Source organism: Octopus bimaculoides, chromosome 1, assembly GCF_046866305.1.
Source record: "Octopus bimaculoides isolate indiv1 chromosome 1, ASM4686630v1, whole genome shotgun sequence".
NCBI lineage: Eukaryota > Metazoa > Mollusca > Cephalopoda > Octopoda > Octopodidae > Octopus > Octopus bimaculoides.
The window spans coordinates 193,001,425-193,029,326 of record NC_142928.1 but is presented as its reverse complement, the minus strand read 5'-3'; the positions used below and the strand labels follow the sequence as shown (position 1 = coordinate 193,029,326).

The following is a 27,902-nucleotide window of genomic DNA, read 5'->3' as shown; positions in this document are numbered from 1 at the left end:
TGCTGGTATGGTCATGTAATGCTTATGAATAAGGACAGCTGTATGAAGAAGTGTCACACCCTAACAGTGGAAGGAACCTGTGGAAGAGGTAGAACCAGGAAGACATGGGATGAGGCGGTGAAGCACAACCTTTGAATGTTGGGCCTCACAGAGGCAATGACAAGCAACCGAGATATGCTGTGCCTGAGAAGACCCAGCAAGCCAAGTGAGATTAGTGAAATCACGTGTTGCTTAACTGGCCCGTTTAAAAGCACCCTTCAATCGTCAGGTGATATGCTGTGCTTGGGAAGACTTGTTAAACTGAGTGAGATTGTAGTCATGGCCTGACTGGCACCCATGCCGGTGGCATGTAAAAAGTACCATTTGAGCGTGGCCAATGCCAATACCACCTGACTGGCACTTGTGCTGGTGGCATGTAAAAATGCACCATTTGAGTGTGGCCGATGCCAGTGCCATGTGACTGGCACCCATGCCAGCAGTAAGTAAAAAGTACAATGCGAGCATGGCTGGTGCCAGTGCTGGTAGCACGTAAAACGTACCCACTACACTCTTGGAGTGATTGGTGTTAGGAAGGACATCAAGCTGTAGAAACCTTACCAAATCAGATTGGAGTCTAGCACAGCCTAATGGCATACCAGTTCTCAGTCGAACCATTCAACCCATGCCAGCATGGAAAGTGGACGTTAAACGACAATGATCATGATGATGATCAGAACCAGAGACTGAAAACATATCACAAACACAGCTTTCTAGGAATTTACCACTATAGAACATGTAACCAATTTATTAATCATGATCCAAGATAAAACAGTATGCTCGATTGTGAACCAGGTTACACTTATCACAGATTGATCTGTGATACCACAGGTTAGTGATCAGTCAAAGATTCTGTGTGTATCAGAAAAGCATGCCCCAGTAACCACCAACAATGCTCAGCTACCCAGAATGCAATGAATATCCATGGTCTATGTACTCGAACCCATCAACATGTGGTTAGTGAACAGAAAAAAATACCTAAGTGCCAGACAAATGTATTCTCTACAGAAAAAGGTAGAGATGTAAGCTTCGCTGCTGTGGGCTGCAAGTTTGGTGTCAATGAATCTATCATTTGTTCCATTTACAAAGTGCATGAAGTTGATCTGTGCATCACTTTTGTTTTTGTTTTTGTTTTCTATCAAATTACCATGATAAAAGAGGAGAGATGAACACAAGATAACTCTAGCCCACAGAAACTTCCCTCAGAATGTTGAAATGTTAGAAGTAAGATTATCTAGTTTCATTGTACAAGAAAATGTATTTACATTGTGATATTGCTTGACAATAAAAACAATACTTACTCAAGCGTCCAAAACTTGCAGATATTCTTCTCTTCAGCTTTTTAATTCTGCTTATCTGTCCTTTGTCTCGAGCTGTAAATAAAGATCAATAGTAAAACTGAGATTTGTTTGACTATATACATAAACTGGAAACAAACAACATCTTATACTTAAATTGAAAGATACATATTCTTTGCAAAAGTTAAAAATATATTTTCCTGCTTTCATCATTTTTTTAATAACATAAAGATGATTTTATTTATAAGAAAAAAACTAAAAGAAATATTAACATTTGAGGTCTGGCTCAACTGTAATAAAAATAGTCTTTTATCCTACCATTTACTGAAGTTTTAGGCATTAATAAAAACTCATATTTTTATTAATCCATTACTTTCCTACATTTATTTTAAAATTTTATAGTAATATATCCATTTTCTCTTCCAGATAAGAAAATAGTTATTTCAATAGGCAGTTTACATAGTAAAGGATTTTGTTTTCATACGTTCATATGGTATGGCTAAAAGAGATTTCAAAAATTTGCAATGATTTTCAATTTAAAAGAAAATTGAAAATTGTATTTTGAAGTGGTGGAGAAAAAAAACTAACTGAAGCAATTAATACTATTTTGTTACTTTAATTTGTACATTATATAATGTAGCTTAATGTAAATGAAATAAATTGAAAATGTTCTGTCCAACAAGAACTACTTTTCAATGATGACTATAATAAAAATATGATGCAACTGTAGAAAATCCACATTTGAACTACAATATTAACATGTACACAATGGTGTAACAAACATAGGTAAGATTCAGTTGAGAGAAGAATTAAATGTCAAAGACCAAGAGAGAGGGGGGGGGGTGAAGAAAGAAACACTTTAACAACTTTTATATTGAATAACAGTACATATTTGGTAAATGATTCCCAGCCTGTAACAGACTACAGACAAAAGTATAGTGTTGCAGTCTCCACAATGACTACAGAATAACAATACAACTGTATACTAAACTGTAGTTGTTTTACAGCTGTCTTAAATAACAAGCATATTCAACATCTTTATAAACAGAATAGAGATGGATTTTATCAGTGAAAACTCATGTTGGAATTTTAGGAAGGGTATCCAGCTGTAGAAACCATGCCAAAGGTTATATTAGGGCTCAATGCAGCCTTGCAGCTTACTGGTTCCTGGTCAAACTGCCCTACCCATGCCACCATGGAAAGCAAACATATGATGATGATTAAAAAAATGTTTAGTAAAGATAATCTTTTGGGGGAGTGTATAAAAATAGAGTAACCATCTCAATGAAACATTTGTAATAGATATGTAAAATCATGGTTATGGATAACAAAATCACACCAAAGAATTGCGACTGAAACATTAAGTTTTGCAGCAGCTGGCCTAATTAAAAGATTTCAGAACAAATAAAGTTCCATACAGAAAAAAATTCTCATTATATAGAAATTGAATGAAAAAGCATAAAGGTATAGCACTTAAAGATGAGCAAATATATGAAACTGGCTTAGGGGACATTTTAAAGTTGTGTAACTTGTTCATAACAATGAGTTGTTCATAATACAAATATCTGTTGCCTGACAGAATAATGCATTCTAAAAACAAGGATTCTTTGGGTTTTTAACATCAGAATGAAGTAGGAGGCCAGATATTGCAGTAATGGACAAGGCTAGATTACATAAAATTGTACATCCCTATCTATTCAATACATAGCTGGGAAAAGTTTTTATCCAAATATAAACCAAAAAGTCAATATAAAAATAAACTGAAGGAAATTTTTCTCTACATTTGTTGGTCAGCATTTGAATGTATTTTCTTCCAACTTATGTCTGAAAGAAATTAAGTTGCTATGTAACTATGTATGAGAACATATTTCTATTGGATTTTACTTTTCATGTATCTGAGTGCCTTTTTTTTTTTTAAACAGCATGTCCATTATGTAAGCAGAGAGGATAGGCAGATTTAATATCAAAATAACTTTCTATGGTAGTATTTGGAATGACAATGACAACAACAAAATTCTGTTATTTTGCTTAGTAATTAATAATTAACCCTTTAACATTTAAACTGACCATATTTGGCCTAAATTTTCTTCCTATTTATGTTCAAAATGGCCAAATTTGGCCTCTCTCACCTGCCCTACAATATCATTCTAAAAATATACAAACACATCATTGAAATCTTGAAGCTATGAGATAATGCGCGATTAATTCAAGACAATATGAATAAATAAACATTACATTTGATGGAGTTATCTGAATGCTATCTTGCTATCTTCAATATTTTGAGACAGCAGTGAGGATCTTTGATACAAACACAGCTGTCTGAGTAGAAAGATTGTTTTGACACTACACAAAATCAGGTTGGATCTCACTGCATGATACCTTAGGCAAGTGTCTTCTACCTGAAGGTGGAGTTACAATAAAATATTTAATGGAATTGAAAATGAAAATATTTAATGGAATTTGAAAAGCAACTTTGAAAAATTCTTTGTTTTGCACAAATGAAAATCTTAAAATATTTTTGTCAGGAACTACAACTTTCTGATTCAAACAAGAAACTCAAACCAAGATCAAAAGTCACAATATGAGATTTATGCTTCTTCACAGACAATACATAATTACTGACTTTTAAATAAAATAAATGTAAATTGATGATATTCCATAAGGAGAAATTAGATAAGCAACCTAAGAGATTTTCAGAGCCTATACAGCTACATAGGACATTGGCAGCCAAGCACATTTATATTTCAATAATATAGCCAAGAGTGTCAATACCAAAAACAAATTATAGCATTGATGTCAATGCAGCTGACAATGAAACTCATCATCATTGGCATTTGTCCAGCATATGACACTTTCCAACTAAAACATGAACAAATGTTTTACAGTAGCCTCTCACTATTAAAAAGGAAATTCTAGTATCTTTCAGATGCTATGTTTATGGTAGAATTTCAGACATCATTAGAATTATTACCAACAAGTTTAAAATCAATTCAAAATTCTTCTGGAAGGTAGGTTTTGCAACTAAATAACACCCAGAACTTTATTTAAGTTTTAAGTTGGTACTGTTTTAAAGAGAACGTTTTAAGTTGGTACTGTTTTAAAGAGAACATTTCAACTTTTGACAATTTTCAAAAACTTAGATAATCTAATAGAGAAGAGAAGGAAACAGAGTGAAATAGAAATAAAATCGAAGTTATAGAATATCTTTGAGAAATGTTCATATTTCAAATGCATCTAGCAAAAATAATTTGAATAATTTTCAATAAGATATCTTTCATTAATGTAGAAGCATGCAAAGAATGTCACTCTTCAAAATAATAGTTTCTGATTTAGACAGCCTTGAAATTGAGAGGAGTGGATTAGTTAATATCACTGACCCCAGTATTTGACTGGGACTTTGACCCCAGAGGAGTCATACTGAAGTCAAAATTGACTTCAGTATCATGTTTTTCATCCCTCCAACATTGATAAAGTACCAGCCAAAAGTAATGCAAAGAGATGTAAATTTAATGATTTGATTTTAAAAAGGAAATGTCAAAATATATCAAAACAGTCGGTCAACTATCAGAGAACTTAGTCATAAGAAAGGGGGCTGATTATAGGATCTCAAAACAATAGATTTCTCAATACTAAGATTAGCAAAACACATTTTGTGTTGGGACTTAGCATGCTTTGATTCAGGTGTAACCACCTTCAACTGTTATCATACAATCTCAGATTATATGAAAAACAAAAATCCTAACATCTAAATGAAAAATCTCTTCAAAACTACAAATTGTTCTATATATGAAGTATAAAATGTGAAACAACAATGTAGTAAACCAGTTAAACAGCCAACCAACCAACCACTCTAGAGTATAAACTAAGAGATCATCATCATTGTTTAATGTCCGCTTTCCATGCTGGCATGGGTTGGACAGTTTGACTGAGGACTGGTAAGCCAGAAGGCTGCACCCGGTTCATATCTGATTTGGCAAGGTTTCTACAGCTGGTTGCCCTTCTTAATGCCAACCATTTTGAGAATGTAGCGGGTGCTTTTTACATGCCACCAGCACAGACAGAAATGTCCACATATATATATATATATATATATATATATATATATACATATATATATATATATATATATATATATGAATTAGAAATTATCTATTTCTAAATCTCAAAGAGAGACTTAAGCAGTGTTACGATAAAGTAGTTGTATACTGTCAACTTAACGTGACAGTCCCAATAGGGGAATCATACTACTGCTATTTATCCCTAGGAAGCTGCACCGCTTCCTGTCGGCCTTGACACATTTCCTGTGTTCTTATGTTTACAAAGGAGAGACAAGCACATCCACCCAGCCTAGCCTGCATTCAGGGACATGTTTCTGAGTTTTTGCTCGTCATCAGCCTGAAGTAGCATGACTAGCTACTAAATGTATGTATAAACTTCAGTGTGAATAGTCGAAAGTGTTCAGATTGACAAAGTTGTTTTTGGAGGTTCTTTAAAATAAATTTTTTTTTTTTTTTTTTTTTTTAAATGAATTAGAGCTTTCTAAACAAAAACTAAAACTAGATTAAAAGAAAAGAAAGAGATGGTGTACAGCAATAAATATTAGACAAGAGATAATGAAAACTACATGACTGAAACTATGAAGTCATAGTTAACCATTTTCTTCAGAAAATAAAATAAAATATGTTGCACTATTATAACTTCAATTTCATGTTTGATTGGAAACAAACAAAAGAACAAACAACAAACAAAAAAAGATGGATGTGTGTGAATGTGTGTAGTATAATTTTTTATTAAAAGATTTAAGCTTTTAACAATAAAAATTGTATTTAAATGTTTCTTAAATTTAAAATTATTTTCATTAAGATGTATCAATGTAAGCATTGTCATCCTAAATCTAGTATTCATTCGATACAGAAGCTGTTATGCTTATAAAAATTTACAGACCAATGCAAGCATGGAAAAGTTGACATTAAAACGATTATTATCATCATCATCAATAATTATTTTATTTTTTAATCTTCACTTGAATAAGTTATGACTCATTTTGTCATGACCCAGGTTCAAACTGGCAATCAGGATGTTAAAATTTCCTTTTTAAACTCAATAGCTACTTAGCTACTTTAACAATTACCAGTTACAAGTTCAGAGCACATTTTAAGTTGTGATTCCTACTCAAGCTATATGAATGTTCTTTAAATGTTTCAATTAATATACCCAAATTTCTGTTTTATAATATACCCAAAACTCAGTATCCTACAATAGATCTTATTGTAAGACACTGAAAAATCATGCAACAGATTTCAGGTTGGTTCCATCAGAAAATGTGGTTTATGGTCTGTTCACTTTGTCATAAACTGAGTTATTCATTTTCCACAAAGGTGACTAATGCAAGTAGTACAATGTGTCTCAATAAAGGATGTCACAACAACCGTGAGAATTTGCTCCTAGTTTTGAAGTAAAACTAAAAATAACTAATCTTTTTACTTGTGTAAAATTTGCTCCTCATAATATATACATAATGCTCAGTATTTGTGTAACTTCAGTAATTAATTCAGTTTATAGATATACCACATTAAATGAACTGCTCTCTATAATAGATAGGTAAAATTTAATATCAGCCTTTAGTTTATATTATATCATATATACCCACTTGTTATTTCCTACTTAATTGTATATTATAAGGATGAGAATATAATCACATTAGTAAATTATTTGGTTTTACAATATTGTCTTCAATTTTAATTAATGCATGTAGTTGGGAATATTCTTACAGGAAACTGTATTGTAGAATAAACTATAAATTAACAAAAATCCTTAAAAGAAAAAAACTCGCACCCAAATGCAATTAATAATAATAATCATTCTTTCTTCTATAGGCACAAGACCTGAAACTTTGGGGGAGGGAGCTAGTCAGTTACATCAACCCCAGTACTCAACTAATACCTATTTTATTGACCCCGGAAGGATGAAAGATAAAGTTGACCTCAGTGGAATTTGAACTCAAAACGTAAGGATGAACAAAATGCCACTAAGCATTTTGCCTGGTGTGCTAACAATTCTGCCAGCTTGCCACCACCTTAGCAGCAGCGGCAACAACAACACAGTGCACAACAACAACAACACAGTGCACGTATGCATGTAAGGGGAAAAAAAGCCAAGGACACTTTAATTAGAGAAAACTGAAAACAAAGCATACATAAATAAAGAGACTAGACAAAGATAAGAGAATTAGACCACAAATACTTGAGAACTAGAACAATGAACTAAACATATGCAAATCAAAGAAAAAGTAAAGAAGAAATAACGCAGATATAACAGATTAACACTTATAACTGACTAAATATTCAGCATAAGTACCAATAACCTAGCTGTTCAGTTAGGCATGTTATAAGATCCTCAGTTGGCAATGAAATGAATTAGAAAGAAATCAAGAAAATTACATACCATGTTCACCAGACAAAGCCCAACATCTATAGTCAGCATATCATGCTTTAGGTATAAAGGAAGTTACTCAGTCCTCCTTTTTTCTTTTTTTCATACTAGAGAAGAGCGCATATAATGAGACTTCAAACCAGTAAGGATTGTGAGCCAAGTACACTACCAACTCATTGCACAATGGACATCATAATAAAATACACCAGCAATACAGCAATTTCATATGGGAGCATTTAAATAGCTATACCTATATGGAAGACACTTTACAGAAAGCTACTGGTGGAACCTTTTAGGCAATTTTACTATCATCTGGACATTTACTTGTATTGGATTAAAATTTATGATATAAAAAAATAATTTAATAATACTGTCTTTGATAACTATTTTTTAAAAAATGTGTAAGAACTACATTAAACAGAATCAACTTCATCATTCAAGACTAAAAACAAATGTTTCATTTACTCATCTGAATATATAACTTCACTTCATGATCATATGTCAAAATTGAAAAGAATGGTAAACATTATACTATTTATCCTAAGGGAAAAAATCATTATTCAAAGAGAAAGAACAGTATAACTAAATTAAGAAATATAATTTATTACAGTATAAAAAATAAAAACAAGTTACTTCAGAATGCATGCATATCCACATTTAGCACAATGTGAGCTTATGCACAACATCAATAACTGCAGTGTGCACATAGTATAATATGTATCTGCCTATTACTTACAGATTACTGAGAGGGTACTTTTCACATGATTTTCTTAAATAATCACCTGAAGTATTGTGCTGTTGTTATTAATTTGCCAAGACTTTACATACATAGATCAATATTTCATTTCTGAAAGGTGGTGAGCTGGCAGAAATGTTAGCACACCGGGTGAAATGCGTAGCGGTATTTCATCTGTCTTTACATTCTGAATTCAAATTCCACTGAAGGGTTGATTAAATAAGTACCAGTTATGCACTGGGGTTGATAAGTCATGCTATCTCAGAAAAATATCCTCTGCCCCCACCACTTTTTTTTTTTTTTTTTTTTGCTAAAAAGAAAAACAACACAGAAATAATCAAAATAGTGCATCCTATTTTGACTGCATACATATGTATATACATTGATTTGTCACATGTATCTGCCATGCAACTATCCATTTATAAATGCCATACTGCTAAATGGTGGCCCCATTCGATAAAGCTAAAGAGCAACAGTTATATATTTGCGGCAGTACTATATTTTTTGTTAGTTGTTGTATTTCACATGTGAATACTGACTCCAGGAAGATATACTTCCATTCCAAACACCAACACATTGTTTTACCTAATAAGCATGAAACTGTTAAAGTTTTAAAACTTCTTTTTTCATTTCTATGTTGCTACAACAAGCAAGAGAACATCAAAGATGACAAAGTGAACATCTATTAGAAGAAGAGTGTCAAGAAAATTGAATCAGCAATTTACAAAGGATCAAAAGATATAACAGACAAAAACTGAGAAGATTTATGTTATATAGAAAGAGTATGTGATGCAGAATATAAGAGAGATGTACCATAATACACAAAACAGCATGAATAATGAACTTTGAGAAGAAGAAAAAAATCTCTGAAATAGAAGAGAATAAAAGGATACAATACAAAGAAGTAAAATGAACGAGTAACAAAGGAGTGAAATCTTTAAAAAATATGAGAAACAGAACAAGTGAAAAGTAAAAATACGAATGAAGAAACATAAGATTAGATGAGAATCAAAAAGAAAAAAGAGAAAAATAGACAATGAGAGCCAAAGGAGACCACAACAATTCTAAAATACATATGACATGGTTCAGCAATTTAATATATTGGGGAGATGCCTTGTGCTTAGAGTAGAAAAGAATTTTTTAAGGTAGCGAGCTGGCAGAATCGTTAGCATGCTGGGCGAAATGCTTAGCGGTATTTCATCTGTCTTTATGTTCTGAGTTCAAATTCTGCTGAGATCAACTTTGCATTTCATCCTTTCGAGGTCGATAAATTAAGTACCAGTTGCGTACTGGATTGATCTAATCAACTGGCCCCACTCCCCCAAAATAAAAAGATTTTAACAAGAGAGAGAGAGAGAACAACAACAAGCTGCTGACCAAGGTCATCACTGTGATACACATTTGGCTGCTGGGTTAAAACTAAATCAGTGTGATTGCCAGTGCCCATGAGATTTCTGAATAGTCATTAAGATATCCTGTTTATGTTCCATCAAAGATACTAACTGAACATAGAGAATGTGAACTAGCAATGTTATCACAAGGATGTATTCAGTAAGCCTTTGGTATGTAGAGAAATTAATTCCATCTTCGAACGCTTCTCGCACATGGCCAAAAGAGCAGCTTCATTTACAGACAAATGGACAGTACAGTCAGGAGAGCTTCCAACATTTAAGGAAGCATTCATCAAATAGGAAGTCCTTGAAGGTATGAAGTTACATAACACCTTTTCAGAGGTAACAACACTTCGAATACCAAGGTAGCTTACACTTTTATTACTCAAAATAAGAATGTGCAAAACTGCATGCAATTTATCAACCAGACCTTGCTCTGAGCTCAAAATTTGCAGTACAGACTAGCACACACTGACATATGCAGAGTGGGTTGGTTATGCTATGAAGTCTGCATAGTAAACAATTATACATGTCATGCATGAAATGTCATGCATGAAAACAAATGACTGCTTGAATAAAATGCAATTCTCCAACAAAACAAAGGCATCTGTGACCAATTTGTACATAACTGTGTAAACTTCTTGTTTGTATATCCATAGATTTGTTGGCAAAAGTATTAAAAACATTCTATTTTGATAGAAAAAGGTGACTAGAAACTAAAACATGACCACTAAAGACAATAGATCAACTTATGAGGTTGATTTTAAGTTGTGTCATCATCATCATCGTTTAACGTCCGCTTTCCATGCTAGCATGGGTTGGACAGGTGTGGAATATATTGAAGAGTACATTGTTGCGAGTTTTGTGTGTCAGAGAAATTAGTGAGTAACTAGTGGAAACAAAAAGAAACACTCAAGAAAATGCCAAAAACAAAATGTGCTCTATGATATACTTTCACCTGATGAGGAACTGGATAAAGATTTACATCCTTGGGTAAGTGAATTTCATATGAATGCGTTAGTTGTTAGCTACATGGCTATTAGAACAAAAATGTTCCAGTTATTCAGGGATATAAGTAAGTATATTAAACTCAAAAGTTCCACAGTTCAGCTGGGTGGTGTACAAGGTTCATGAATAGAAATGACAATACTCTGTCAGTAAAACAAAGCCAAAATATCAAATAGGTGACAGAGGTATGGGAAAGTACTCCAAGTGAAATGGTGATTAAATATTAAAAAAAAACTTTGATATTTCCATTGCAGTTGTTGAATTGTTATGCAAGGAATTTTTTGAGTAAGAAAATGAACAAGTGTCAAACCCAAGCAACAGTTTAACTCTAAGAGAGATGGATTTATTACAAAAAATGAAGTTCAATTTGATGATGGAATTGTATGTATATCTGAGAGTAACAGTAACAAAAAAGAGTTTTTAGGATTTGGTAGCAATGATAAAGCAGGTGGTGAATGAACAAGAGACAACTCTTTAGCCTTGCAAAGGCATGTAGCTTCTACAGAACTGGTGCCATGGTAGAATGCACCTAGTACACTCTGTAAAGCTGGTGAGAGGAAGGACGTCCAGCCTTAAACACCAGACCAAAATGAAATAAATAAGCAAGACATAGTCTCTGACTCATTTAGAAAAGTAGTTAAACTTAAAATTGATCTAGACCACAATGACCCATCCAACCCATACCAGTACAGAAAGCAGAGGGATGATGATGGTAACTGACTATACACTGTCATCAATAATCCCATAGATTCATGAAATCATTGTATGAATATTATAAATCTGTTTTTAATAAAGTTCATTAAAATCAATTCATAAATGTTTGTTTCATTCTAACACAGTCTAATCAATATTATACATACACATCTTCCAAGTGTGCCAAACTTGTGCAAGCCATTAGATGTTGCCTATACTGTCAGTCAACCAGGAGCCATGATTTAAAAGTACTGGTTGGTCTGTTTGCTCTAGAAATAGATGATATAAACATATTGCTGTTATTCATGGTTCCAGGACTTTGCTAGACTATGTTGGCATTGATTGGGATTATTTCAGCTAAACGTATTTATTGTTTAAATGTGTTTATTATTTAAATGCAGTCACAGACAAAGCTGCAAATAATATTCATGAAAACCAATACGTGACATATGTTTAGGTCAAAAGCAGAAATCAAAATATCATAAACAGAAGAATAGAAGCACAGTTATACTGCTGTGACATATATGAATATATGTTAAGTTATTTAACCTGTTATTCAAGTTCATCAGAAGTTAACAGCTTTCTCATGAATCAAATAGATTTTAAATACACACTTGTATGTAATATATCAATGATCTCAAGTGTGATATGCTTGATCATACAGTACCCACATCAGTGGTACGCTGTAAAAGGGAGAGTAAGTCACTTCTTCTGTCTACATCTCAGAATGGCACCTTGGACAAGTGCTAGCCTCCCATGCCAGGGATATAATGAAGATGTCAGCAGCAGGATATTGGATAACTGACAAGTCAGAGGAGTCCTAGATCAACAGGTAGAAGGTTACTGCAGCCAAGTGGAAGATCTGCACCATCAGACAACAGGTAGCACCAACTGCAGAGCAGCTCTATTGTCAACCATGCTTGTTACATTTTTGTACACCACTTGGTACCTGGTGCAGAGGCTTAGAGAAGCAGTTAGGAGTGGAGGAGTGATGCCAACTGCCTTACTGTCCAAGGCATTTTGTTCAGAGAAGTGAAAATCCCTCTGGTGATGGAGTGAATGTGACAGTAGTCGGTGTAAATAACTGGAAGCTGCTAGCAAGAGTTCTGCACACAAGCAGCTTAGTCCCAATGGTCAGTCAGTGCTGAACCCTGAATACCAGCAGGCCAAGGCAGCAATGTGAGTGTCTGGGCAGCCCTTTCCAGGGAATACTGCCTGCCCCAAAAGGCAAAGCCCCTAGGAAAGGGTGGAATAAAAGAAAACAATACTTGATTATAACTAGACCTTAAATTTGAGAATTTACTTAAAACATACACTTTTTAATATTAAAAATTAACTAGGTAAACTTCAATAAAATTAGTTAAAAAGAATTCTTATTGATTTAATTTTATTATGTTTTTTTTCTGTCAAATAACAAATATCTTGAAAAATTACTAGACATTCCAATCACAAAATGTTAAGTAAATACAGGTATCCCTGAATTAATATATACTTAATTTATTATGTGCAGGTGTCGCCTTGTGGTCAAGAAGTTTGCTTCCAACCACATGGTTCAGTCTTACTGCATGGCACCTTGAGCGAGTGTCTTCTACTGTAGCCCCAGATCAAGCCTTCTAAGTGGATTTGGTAGACTGAAACCAAAAGAAGCCTATCACATGTGCATGTTTGTGTCTCCTTGTCTTGACATCACATGATAATTGTAAATGAGTGTCACTGTCATACAACCAGTGTCATTCATTTTCAATATTCTCCAAAAACATGTCTAGCCAGAGGAAAATACTACCTTGCTTAGAAACAGTTGAGTGTTGGTGACAGGAAGGACATCTGACCACAGAAAATCTCCATCAGTGAGCATGGACAAGTGGATGTTAAAGCAATGATGACGAGGATTTTATAGGGAAGATAAACACGTCATCTACTCTGTGCAATTTCCACAAGTCAAACTAGTAGAAAGAATAGATTTAACACAAAAAGATCATTTTCTAATTGCAGAAGACTTATAAAATACCTACTGAAATATGACAAGAAAAGTCTAGTAAAGATTAAAAGAAAATGCATACATATAGCATCAAAGTATGAATAAAACTAAAATCTTTGTATTTTCAAGACAGTCAACATTTATAAAACAGAGACTAGGCTGACAGATATGAGAAGAATAGAGAAACAATAGAAAATAATTCAAAGACTAAAATTCCAAGACTACAAAAAGCTATGAGAATGGCAAATTTAGCTACATGTTAACCAACTCATATCAAAACAGAACATAATAGAAGTAAATAAAGACAAGATTCAGCATCACCTAATATATTAAGAAACAATTTTAATTCAACTAATGCAAATAGCATCACAAGAAACCCCAAAGTATCTTTAAATCTACAATAATGATGAATAGGAATTTTATTTAAATCCTTATCTAACCCTAAAAAAATTACCTGAACTTCACACCTCATGTAAAAACAAAAAAAAATATAACATGTAAAATGGCTGGGAAACGCAGGACTCAAAACTGAAACTGAAGGACTTCTGTTTATGGTAAAAGATCAAAACCTTCCCACTAGAAACTAAAAAAAACATAATAATAATAATAATAACGATAATAAAACAATATATAAAATAAATCCAGGATTTGTGGAAGACCTAGAGAAACAATCAATCCTATTGATTCTTTTTTTCTTAGTCTTAGCTAAAACAAAGCATATAAATATATACAAAGAAAAATATGTCAACATTTAGAATGTTGACATATTTTTCTGAAGGTACAAGCATCCACCACAAAATTATTCGGAGAGTAATGTATCTATACTCTAAGAAATACTGGTTCACATGAGGAAATTAAAGTAGACACCCCTTACATTGTTGGCAAATATGGGGCAGGAGACAAGACAATAGTATATCCTAATCAATAATCAATCTCAACTTATAACAATACACCTTCAAAAGAAATGGAAAAAAAAAAAGGAGAAAACTATCCAAATATAAAACTCTTGAAATAGAGATATCCAGGGGATGTAGGGCAAAAATAAACAATCCCCACAATAACAATGATATTGTAGAAATGATTAAAAGAAATGCAAATATATATAGCAAAGTGTTATTTAGACATATTTAACATTCAGAAAATAACAATATAAGACATTGCACACATTCTGTACATCCAATATAATGATAAAACAAAGAGCAAGATACACTTATACCTATGGCATATAAGTCGATCATGGTTATGTAATGAAAGTTACAATCACAATAAAATTACTGGAATCATAATAATAATATTGGTTTGTAATTTAGGCACAAGGTCTAACATTTCAGCTAGCTCACCACCTTAATAATAACAACAATAATTTCTGACATTGGCCACACAGTTGTGGGTAGGGTAAAATTTATTAAATCACTCAAAGCAATTGACAGATGCGACTGTATTTTATCAACCTGTGAAGGACGAAAGGGTAACTTGATTTGATCTCTAAACATCAATGATCATGACTAAATATCACAAAGTATTTTTTTGTCATTGTTCTAATGATTTTGCCAATCAACTGGTCAAGAATAATAATAATGAGTTTAGAAGGAAGTTTTGGCTCAAAATAAAAGAAAACTGGTCCCAACACAGCCAGAAGTTGTTATTGAAATGACAGTTTAAAGATACCAAAATTTATCTTTTACCATGTAGTGTAATTTGTAAACAATAGTGTCTGTCACTGGTTAAAAAAATTTCCAACTGAACAATCACTAATTCACAAGAACAAATATTGCAAGAAACTTTCATTAAAAAGGGTTTTTTTTTTTTTTTTTTTTTTTTTTTGGCTTTTCAATTTTCTTGGTGTTCATATGTTCATAGACATTGCCAATATAAAGATACACAGACAAACACATAGGCATGACTATATGGTTAAGAAGATCACTTTGCAATCACATGGTTTCAAGTTCAACCCTGTTGGCACCTTAGGAGTCTTCTACAGCCTAAAGCTGATCAGTAATTTGTTGTTGAAATTTGGTGGACAGAAACTAGTGTGTGTGTGTGTGTGTGTGTGTGTGTGTGTGTGTGTGTGTGTGTGTGTGTGTGTGTGTGTGTGTGTGTGTGTCTATAAATATCTTTGCACTGATACCATTCTGGCAGTGGTATTTTTTATGTGCAGAGATGTGGACAGGATAAAGTACTTTATTTGTATGGTACTTCATCATGAAGGGTATCTGATGTAGTCTCACTAGGCCATTCTGTGGAAAAAGCAAATGCTAAAAAAAGGACATAAAAGAAACCACAAATATCACAGACTCCCACAGCAACCAAAATATTGGTCAGCCTGAGTCAATGGTAGAAAATACTCGAGATGCTACACATTGGGATCTAACTTGGAATCACATGGATGTAAAGTAAATATCTACACTTCACAATCAAACATATGATTATAACATAGATCAGATCTAATACAAGGTACAGTCATAATAGAGCAAAGCAAAGTATTTAAGACTGTTTTCAGATATCCAATGTTAATACAAAAGAAGAAGAGAAAAGGTTGACCATATCTGGACTTGGCTAAAAAAACAAATAGGCCATTTTTTTTTTTATGACCTTTCCAGAATTTCCTTCACTGGTGTGACTGATACAATTAATGTTCAATTCGAGCATCTCTTGGGTCAAAGACTGCAGGAATAACTGGGCCAAACGTTTAGGATGGAATCTGGGAAATAAGACCTAGTGGGGGGCATGGGTGTGTTGGATGGGCCTGTGAGAAACCATAGCAGAGAGGCCCTGCAGTAAGCTAGGATGAAAGAATGTTGTAATACAAGAAGCAAAGAGAGAAAGTGAGCTACTATGTTAGTAAGTGAACCATTGCCAAAGACCAGTGAGATTAATAATACAGTCGATATTTTTGAACTACTGCAAATTGACAACTACAGGAAATCTATAGGTAGAGAGGGAATTTTATAACATATATAAGTAAAAATCTGGTGCAGGGAGACAACAAAGGAGCAGACAGAAAAACAGGAAAAACACAACAAATGCAGACATACTCCTCAGATATCCACCAAATATCACCATATTCATCATCATTTTTACATCTGCTTTCCATACTTTCATTGGTCGGATAGGTGCATTCCAACACTACCATACTATTTGTTGCATTCCTTTGTCATCTCCTATGTGAGGTTTGCATCTTAAGAACCATTTTCACCATTTCTACACATGGCTTTCTCAATCTCCTTCTTGCTGAAGAGATGAATGCATGGCTTGCCCACCAGGAAAGTGAGAGACAGAAAGAAAGAGATGTGAGGTCTAGGTAAATGAATATGAGACAGAATAGGACAGAAAAGTGGAAAATGTGGATGTGTAGGAAGAGCACTGAGTAAAAATAGTGTGACAGACAATTAGAGACAAGGAATGAGTTAGACGCAGAGGATACCAGTTCAGTGTAGGGGAAAATGAAGAAAATAGCATAATATATTGAAGGCAATTTCTTACATAATTAATAGCCTCTGGTTTGCAAGAGGAATAAGGAAATTGTGCTGCTGAAAAGTTCATACCTTTCTCAGTTACATTAGGAACTGTCATTAAAGCTATTCCAGCTGGTAATCAAAACCAGGAGCCAGGCTTACATTTGCCAGGGTCAATCTGTCAATGAATTGACAGTTTGTATCCTGTACTAGTTGAAAACACTTAGCTGTCAATGATCCACTCCACCTAAATGTAAATAACTAGTACGTGTATGCGTGTGTGTGTGTGTGTGTGTGTGCACGCACGCACACACGCACATTATTTTTACAGCTACTTTTTCCATACTGGCATGGGTTAGATAAGATATGCTGGTATACTTTTCGATAGTTGGTTGCCTTTCTTGTAGCCAATCCTTACTTGTTTCCATGTAAGACGTTTCCTCCTTTGATCTTTCACTTGATAAACTATACAACAGGACAAACACAGCATACATAAATATCGACAACCTCTGACTAGTATCACTATTTTGTTGTGTTTGTTAAGTGTGTAAACAATATCAAAACACAGATAGAAAAACACAAACACCCACACTTCATTGTTTTGGCACACATACACACACACATATTCAGTGGACTTCTGGACGATTTTTGCCCACCAACTATATAATAAAGAACATTACCAAAGATGAAAGAAAAATATAAAATTATTATAAAGAATTATGTACATGGAATACTTAAAATACAGAAACAAACCATCAAACTGCCAACATAATAAATTAATAGCATGAATTATTTACTTGAGAAGAAATGCGTGAAGTATTTTGAGAGGAGAAATAATTGTTATTGTTTTACTCTTGTTAAAATAGCCCCAAAACAATGAAACATGCTGAGAAATTATATCATTAATCTAAGAGTTAATAAGGATTTCTGCATTGAGAACAAGGCCAAAAATGTTCATGGAATGGTAAATGTGTTAATCAACTCCTGTACTTGATTTCCTTTACCGACATTAGAAGGATGAAAGCAAAAGTGGCCTCTGTAGGATTTAAACTTAGATCCTAGACTAAATACTGTATTTTGTCCAGTGTTCTGCTAATTGAGCTATTTTCCACATTCAACCTGCCTAAAAAATGATACTAAGACAGACTAATGACAGGAATCCACACAAATACAAAGGGCATCCAACAAGAGAAACTAAGTCAAAATTGAAACTTATGTACAAGATGTAGTCATACTCTGATCCATCTAAAAGTACAGTAATACTTGTTCCACTTATGCCAGCATAGAAATCGGAAGTAATTCATAGAACCTTCCCTCATCATTTTTTTTCATGTCAACTTTTTCAGGTTTGCATGGATTAGATAAAGTTTATGGAGGCAAATTTTCTACAGCTGGATACACATCCTGATGTTAACCTTCACCGGTTCCAAACAAGGTAATATTTCCAAATGGCCAGCCACATACTCACAAAATATTGGAAATGAATGACATTGTTTGCATGACAGTGACGCTCGTTTACAAGTATTATATGATGTCAAGACAAAGAGACACAAATGTGCATGCACTCACACACATACATTTCTCTCTCTCACACACACACACACACACACACGGCTTCTTTCAGTTTCTGCCTACCAAATGCATTCAAAGCTTCGATTAAGCCGAGGCTGTAGTAGAAGAGCCATGCAGTGGGAATGAACCTGATATCATGTGGTTGGGAAGCAAACCTCTCAACCACACAGCCACACCTGGGCCTATAGCATAAACCTATACCTATTTCATCCCATTATATTCCAAATTCAAATCTTGTGATCATAAAATCCAGTTTCACCCTTCTAAAATAAAGATTTTCTTTTTTCTTTCAGTCAGGAGAGAAGGCACTGATATGATTCTTTACACGGCCTCCAAGACTGGTGGGAAGGAGAAGGAAGATATCCTCAAACCAAAGACCTAGCCCAAATACAACAGAGTGGACATTGTTAAAGGCACACAATGTGCCAGGTGATGGTGTTAAACTGGGCAACAAATTCAATCTACCACTGAAAGGTCGATTCCATTGACTATATTCTTCAGTTTACAAAAATTCAATTTGCAGCTAAGACAGAAATCAGTAATTCTAACATGAAATAGTATCACTAATCTATAATTACAGACTGAAAATTGATAAAAGTAATTTAACTGAAAAATAATATAAATTCAACGGTCAATTTTATAGAGCAAGATAACTATATAATTGGAAAAAGTTTCAAAATTACTTCAAACTTCAGATAATACTCAATCATTTTTCTATTGATTTGTTTAACAAAATAAATTTCAAATAATTTCAATCCTACACCAAAAGAACAAATATTTTAAATGTATGTTTAATATCATCCTGTACATTAATCCAAACATAATTTGTTATAAACAGAGAAATAGAATAAAATTATTAATTATAGGGTTTGATATGTTCAAGAGAATGAATGGGAGAAGGAGAATCTGCCAAATGTTGATCAGACTGAAGGACCAGCTATCTGAATTGACAGTACCTTGGCAGATAAAGCAATTAAGGATATGAAGACAGGGAAATCCCCCAGCCCACCAGGAAACACCACTGGGATGCTTAAAATATCTGGTGGCATAGGTTATGGTCTAGTCACCCGTATAGTTAACCAGATGGTACACAAAGGAGTCACACCCAATGACAGGTGTAACAGCACCATGGTCAACTGCTACAAAGGTAAAGGTGACACCTTAGATAGAAATAATTACAGGAAGTATCAAGTTATTGGAACAGGTGATGAAAATCACAAAGAGGGTCATAGCCCAACTAATTAGGGAGAGAGTTAGTCTACATAAGATACAATTTGGTTTTGTGCAAGAGAGAAGCACCACTATATTTCTGGTAAGGCAGCTGCAGAAGAAATACCTAGCCAAAGATAAACCTCTGTACTTGGCTTTTGTTGACTAGGGAAAGAAGAGTGGTTGGTGAGAGTTGTACAAGCCATGTACAGGGAAGCTGTCAGTAAGGTGAGGGTTGGCAATGAGTATAGCAAAGAATTCCGGGTAGATGTGGGGTTCACTAAGGATTAGTCCTCAGCCCCCTCTTGTTCATTATAGTCCTCCAGGCAATAACAGAGGAATTTAAGACAGGCTGCCCCTGAGAGCTCCTTTATACTGATGATCTTGTTCTTATAAATGAATTGCTACCAGAATTAGAGAAGTTTCAGGTGTGGAACAAAGTCTAGAATCAAAGGGCCTTAGAGTAAACCTAGCAAAAACCAAAGTCTTAGTAAGTAAACTAGGAAGGCAGAGAAATCACAAATCTCCTCAGGTAAATGCCCCTGCTTGATCTGTAGGAAAGATGTAGGTAGAAGTTCCATAAGATGTACCCGGTGTAAGCAATGGACACATAAGAGGTGCAGCAATATCAAAGGAAGGTTAACAGGGGAACTAGTTTTTGTGTGTTGAAAGTGCACAGGTACAATAAACACTAAAAGTGTACAGAAAGTAGACTACATCAAATACCAAAGGGGAAAACAAGAAGTAGTTGATAGCTTTCGTTACTTAGGTGACCAAATCAGTAGCAGTGGTGGATACTCTGAGAGCATAGCTGCTAGAATAAGAATAGGTTGGGAAAAATTTAGAGAGCTCCTACTTCTGTTGGTAACAAAGGCCTCTCCCTCAGAGTGAAAGGCAGGTTGTATGATGCCTGTGTGCAAACAGCCATGCTACATGGCAGTAAAACATGGGCTGTGACTGCTGAGGACGTAGGCTTGAAAGAAATGAAACTAGTATGCTCCGCTGGATGTGCAATGTCAGTGTGCATGTATGACAGAGTGTAAGTACCTTGAGAGAAAAGTTGGGCATAAGAGGCATCAGATGTGATGTGCAAGAGAGACAACTGCATTGGTATGGTCATGTAATGTGTATGGATGTGACCAGCTGTGTGAAGTGCTGATTTCTATGAGTGGAAGGAAGCTGTGGAAGAGGGAGATCGAGGAAGACATGGGAAGAGGTGGTGAAGTATGATCTTTAAAAGATGGGCCTCACAGAAGCAATGACATAACTAGGACCTGTACCAGTGGCACATAAAAAGCACCTTTCGAGCATTGTGCTTCATAGAGGCAATGTGACTGATGCTGGTGTTGCGTAACTAGCACCTGTGCCAATGGCATGTAAAAAGCACCTTTCGAGTGCTGGGCTTCATGGAAGCAATGACAAATGACTGAGACTTTTGGCAATATGCTGTACTTGAGAAGACCCGTCAAGTCAAGTGAAATCGTAGTTGTGGTAGACACTGGTGTCATGTGACTGGCACCTGTGCCATGTAAAAGCACCCATTACACTCTCAGAGTGGCTGGCACGAGGAAGGGCATCCAGCCATAGAAACCACACCAGATCAAACTGGAGTCTGGTGCAAGCCCTTTGCTTACCAACCCTGGTCAAACTGTCTGACCCATGTCAGCAAGGCCAACAGGCAGTAAATGATGATGATGATGATTACAGTTTCATCTTTGCAAATGATTTTAATCCTTTCATCATCATATTTCTGTTGAAATACACTGCCTTTGTTCTTTGTTTCAATTAGTTTTGAAGATAAGAATTTAGTAAAATGGCTGCCATCTATATAATAATCTGCTTGTTTGTTCATCTGTTATACATTAGTTAATTGTGGAGGTGGAGTGAGTAAGAGAGGGAGGAGTGAAGAAAGAGGAGAGGAAGAAGTAGAGAAAAAGTGATTAATATTAATACACTTAGGCTAAATGTTTACATGGTCAGCTGAAAGTAGAGGCAAAGAACAGGAGGAAAAGATGAGAGAGAAAAGAGGGAGAGAGAAGTGTTAATGATGTATGGTGTAGTCGGGAAAGAATACTTACATGGTTAAAAAGTTAGCTGAAGGGAAAGATAGATAGAGAGAGATGGACAGAGGAAGCAGTTATATTGAGAGAGAGAAAGGCAGATAGTGGTGGTGGTGGTGTGTTGATAGTGAAAAGAATTTTTTTTTATTGAGCTAATTTTTTTTTATTTACATTATTTACAATTGACGGATATTTGTCCTCATCTTGTTTGTTGTTAACACAACGTTTCGGCTGATATACCCTCCAGCTTTCATCAGGTGTATTGGGGAAATTTTGAACCTGGGTTCTCATTCCTAAGGTATTTTTCAATGTTATTATTATTATTATTATTATTATTATTATGCCTGATGAAGGCTGGAGGGTATATCAGCCAAAACATTGTGTTAACAACAAACAAGATGAGGGCAAATATCCATCAATTGTAAATAATGTACATAATTTCTCATCTCTTAAATATAGAACTGTATTCATTTTTTTTTTATAGTAACCATTGCTTAAAGCGTGTGCACAAGTGCAATTGTTTATTGTCTGCTCACTTAAAAGATTGATATTTGTTTATAAGGGTTAATTTAGCCTAGACTCTGGATTCACAAGAAACACGGTTGCAAGCTGTCCAAGAAAGGATGCACAGATATAGAGCATGGATCTGAGAGAAACAGCAAAAAAAGTATAATAAAAAGAGGTAAAAGACAGCACTAACGGTGACGAGAAGAAATGAATGTAGATGAACATCAAGAATACTTAAAGAAAACTAAACTATGAATGCTATAAAGATGTAAACCATTCTTTCTCTCTTAAATAAGTCCTCTTAATTTTTTCCATTATGTAGAATTTCCACAGGTCCCACTAGTTTTACTGAATTTAGTAAAGTGGCTGGTGTTTGGAACAATTTTATGGAAAGTTTAATTCAGCTCGCTTTACATAAAAAATTTGCATCATAGAACCAGTGACAATCTTGGGTGGGTTGGTATCAAAATGGTTACAGACATTTTACTTTGTTTCATATCCTAAATAATTATATATGGTTATGCTTATTCAAGCAGCATCTTTGAAATCAGTGATATTTTCAGTTCTTTCAGTTTCATCAAGTAGAAAGAATTGTTTATTTTTCCAAGCAAGTTATACTGTAAATAGCTTTAAATGTTACTTCTAAATGTTATTTCTCTGGTGATAACCAAAAATAATAGAAATACTTTGAAAAAAATTTTTTTTTAATTGTTTTGTACCTATTTTTTTTTTTTAATGCCATTATGATTCTTTTTCAAATTTAGACCTGAACAAGTGTTTATAATCTACGACACCCTCTCTACTAAGCAGTCAGCTGTGAAACAGAGATGTTACTATGGTTTAGTTATGAAACTTCATAGAAACTTAGCAATGTATCTTAGCCTATGAACATTGTGCAATAGGCTATAGCATCCTATTTCAAAATCAAAGGAAATACATAACTTTTTTCCCAAGCATGGTTAACCTACAGCTATAATTGACAGAGCCTCCATCAGGCTTTTACTATCAATAGAACCTACACAGCCCAATGGTAATAATTCAGAAAACAGAATTCATTTTTCCTTTCTTTACAAACCCTCTCTAAAATTCATTATCCAGTGCAAGAGGATCAGTGACTGATGTGCTTTGATTTCATCTCATTGTTGTGGCTAACACCAGAACCTTCAAACCTACAGAGATAAACTGGTCAGTGGAGATTGCACAACATGGCCAGACTGTTACCCATGTGATTAATCAATGCATATTGGATTGTGTAACATGGTTGTCAACTGAATAGATATGGTATATTTACAATAAGTGATCAACCTAGTCACTCAGTTAACTAGCTATGTGTTGATAGGTGTGCTTGACTGGAGCTGATTCGAGCCCACAAATCAAATGAACAAGGTTAAGAGTTTGAGAGTATGATGGAAGAAGCAGAGTGATTGAGGTAAGGGAAGGATAGAGGAAGGAATAATAGAAGTGACAATGTTGGAGAAAATAATAAAAGATAGAGATGGAGTGATGGAAGAGAGGTAGTGATGGCAGCTACACACTGGTAAGAGAGAGCTCAAATTACAGATAGTAGTAGAAATAGGTGATGGCAGACAAGTGATAAATGTCGGTAATGAATGGTCAGAGGGAGAGGGCCTGATGACTAGCAGTACAGAAGTCTGATGAGAAGAGCATAGCAGACATGAACAGATATGAAGCAATCACCAGTTATGCAAGCTTCATGATGAGAGAGATGAGGAGAGTGACAAGGAATGTGATAGGAATGAACAGAGAGATCCAATGCAACTCTCCATTATAAAAGCAGCGTAGTAAATAGGAAAGAAGCTATCAAAGAGAGGGACATGCAGATGGAAACTTAACAAGTAGCATATGGGGTGAGAGACTCAAATCAACATATTCATCTAGCCTGCATGATTATCACACTTTTAATATTCATTTTGTCATGCTTGCACATTTGGGTGGGTCACCTCTAGAACCACAGATCACCAATTGCATTTGTCCTTCGTCATCTCTTCTGCGAGGCTCAACATCTGGATTTCATTTTGTCACAGGTCTTCCTTTTCAAAATATTCCATCCACTTTCAACAGCTGGCATATCTTTATAAAAGTGTCATCCTCCATACATATCACATGTTTGTATCAATATGGTCTTCTCTCTTGCACACTATACCTGATTCATCTTATATCCAGCTTCTCTTAGCTCATTTGTACTTTATCACTCATGCAAACAACCATAGCATATATTTGTGCACATGCATGTATATATGTATGTTTGTGTTCATATAGCGCCATATACTAAATATCATTTTACAAAACAAAACAAAAAAATAGAGACAGCAGATTATGTTAATCAAACAGAAGTTAATTTTGTACACAAGTTTATTATCCATATTCAACTTTTCAGATATTTACATGGTTTAATGTCTCCATGTTAAATTTTGAAGGAAATTACTAAAGGCAATGACTTATAAAATGAAATTTTATAGGATATTGGCTCATCATCAGTCAAGTTTCTCCTCATGGAAAATGAAATATATTACTCATATTCTAATTTCAATACACACGATGATGACATGCACATCTGATGGGATTTCATAAAGTTTCTGACTACCAAATCTCACTCACAAAGCTAAGTGTATGATGGAAGATACTTGCGGCAAGATATGAACATTGGGTGTAGACATTGTTAAAAAGCAAGCATTATGTAAGCAAAGTTGTTTTAAATTGTCATGCTTTTTTTTTCTCTTACAAGATAGTTGGAGAAGGTCAGTAATTGTAACTTTTTCAGACTCTCTAAGAATACTGAATTAATGGAATTGATGCTCAATTCGAATGGTTTAAAAATTTGTGTGGGAGGGGAGAGAGATTCTAGGAGGCTGCAGTAATGAAGAGAAAGGACTGGAAGGAGCATATAATGCATGATCTGTATGGTGAGACCTAATAAAGTTAATAGGTTAAAAGAGAGACGTATGTTTGGTGATTGTGAGTGCAGAGTTTTATATATGTGAGCAGTATAACATCTATACTGAAACGAGAACTGCCTTCTTACTTAAATACAATATTTGAATATTGTTTATTTATATCATCATTATTTTCATGTCCATATTTCCATGCTTGCAGAATTCAGAGATAGATTTTCAGTAGCCAGGTGCTCTTCCTGTTGCTAACCATCACCTGTTCTATGCAAGGTAATATTTTCCCAAGACCAGTCATGCTTTCACAGAAGATTGGAAACATCACCACTTGTATGACAGTGACATTCATAATTATCATGCAATGTCAAGAGAAGGAGACACACACACACACACACACACACACACACACACACACACACACACACACACACACACACACACAACAGGCTTCTTTTAGTTTTCATCTAACAAATCCACTCGCAAGACTTTGGTCAGCTCAAGGCTACAGTAGAAGACATCCTCTGAATGTACCGCAAAGTAGGACTGAACCCAAAACCATGTGGACAGGAAGCAAACTTTTTAAGCACACAGCCTGTTTACAATGATTAAAAATTGGTAATATGTAAAGATATACAGAACACCTTAATATGTAAAGATATACAGAACACCTTAACCTTTCAATTATTGTAACATCTAGTTATTAAAAAAAAAAATTCAAGTTCAAACAGGCAGCTATCCAAATTTAAAGGAAAGAAGCATCTCACCCATGCTAGCAAAGAAAAAAATGTGTGTAAAACAGTTTAAAAATGCAAAACATCTTAATTCCCCAGAAAAATATAAAAAAAAGATTATGGGTATATAATTTCTAAAAATGTATGAATGAAATGCATTTTCCAGCTGGGTTTGCCCCCCAAAAAATAAACTTATCTCTATCTCACTGTCAAAGTTATAAATTAGTTGTCTGGCACTTAGCTAGACCATCTTAGTAATTTTTGTTTTGTTTTGTTTTTTGTCTTTTCTCACTTTAGCTCTCTTTAGCTCTGTACAATTATGTCAAAGTAACCATGTCTGATAATAGATGCCACTTGAAAATAGAAAAAACTATTTCACTTCATAGATACAAGTCAAAAGAATCCACTTTTAACGCTTCAGCTATATATCACCCCTATAAAAAAAATACTTTCATACTATATAGTTGGCATTCATTCCTCATACCAATTTCCTTAAATATTTTACATTTATGAGAAAATTTTTTATTTCTTAACTTGCAATGTGTTAGAAATCAATACACTGCCCCATCTCACATCATATATTCCATTCTTAAAAAAGAAAAAAGAAGAAAAAACTGAAAGAAAGAATTACCTTTCATATGTCTACATATAGCCAGACATGGTTGCACCCAAATCTATTAGTCCAGCATTACAAACAAGATTTTTATATTCCTACTACTATTTAAATTGTTTTCAGTGTTTTGTAATCTTATGTAAATCATACACCAGTAATATGTTCTATATGACAAGTGTGTAAGTATATGTAACATACGTAGAATTTCAGAATGTTATTCAAACATCCAAATGAAACAGGCCATAAACTAATGAGTTTTTATCCATATAATGCATCTGTAATTATTTCCTCAATAAGATTTAGAAAAATCCATGTAGACTTAGCTGATCTCTAATAACTGTATTTAAAAAATATGTAACAGAACATTGGAAGTTGTATAAATTGTCTGACTTTTTAATTCAAATTACTTTGCAACACTCGAGTTATATTAAAAAGAATTCTTGAACGCCAGCACATAGTCAAAACAAACCTAATTCCAATTAGAATTTCTGGAAGCAGTTTGTCCAATATTAATATTTCTAAGGAAATTACCTCAATTATAGATTTTTATATTTTTGCACTATTGACAAAAAGATCAATTATTTTGGGATTCACATTAAAATATTTATATTTTATTAAACATAGTATTTTCAAGATCATTTCTGTTATCTTCATATTGGGTCATAAAATCTAATCTAGATTATAACAAATGTAACCAAGAACATTCAGAGAGTGTAAACCTTTGCCAAGGCAACACCAACATCCTCTCAATGATAAGCCAGAGATGGTTTTTTAAATGAGAATATCTGAAATAAACTCAACTGCTCTCACAAATGAGAATACTGAAAATGAATCCAACCGCTCTCAAAAATTAAGTAAAAAAACAGGAAAAATAATCCAGAATCCTTGTCTGATACAAGATCAACCCCAAAATCTAATGAGTTCATGCCAGTCACGAGGCCAAACATCCCTGAAATTTTCATCTGAATCCATCCAGCAGTTCTTGAGATATCTTGTCCACAAACAAACAAACAAACAAAACAAACAAGCACAACTGAAAACAATACCTCCGCCTTCACTAAGGCAGAGATAATAAATGATGTGATGTTCCAGTGTAGGTAACTGAACTAGTAAAGGATTAAATAATGATGTATAATAACTGTTAAACTTTAAGAAAATATTTAATCAATATGCTACAAATCTTAGAAACATATGGCTACAGAAAACATTAACAACACTGGATACATTCAAAACTACTTGGACTTTGGGGGAAGTAAAGTTTAAGTTGTTTCTGG

The 27,902-nt window shown here is 34.2% G+C and overlaps 1 protein-coding gene across 3 annotated transcripts in view; it reads right to left on the bottom strand.

Annotated features, from left to right (window-relative positions):
* Positions 1-27,902, bottom strand: part of LOC106877593 (cyclin-dependent kinase 14) — a 172,568-nt gene that overhangs the window by 65,867 nt on the left and 78,799 nt on the right. For 2 of the 3 annotated variants that reach the window (XM_014926538.3, XM_052973464.2), the window contains exon 2: positions 1,338-1,409. In XM_014926538.3, coding sequence (XP_014782024.2) covers positions 1,338-1,409 — 72 coding nt within the window. Of the gene's footprint in view, positions 1-1,337; positions 1,410-11,761; positions 11,859-27,902 lie in introns of those variants that run through there. The other variant, XM_052973465.2, reaches the window with a different exon arrangement.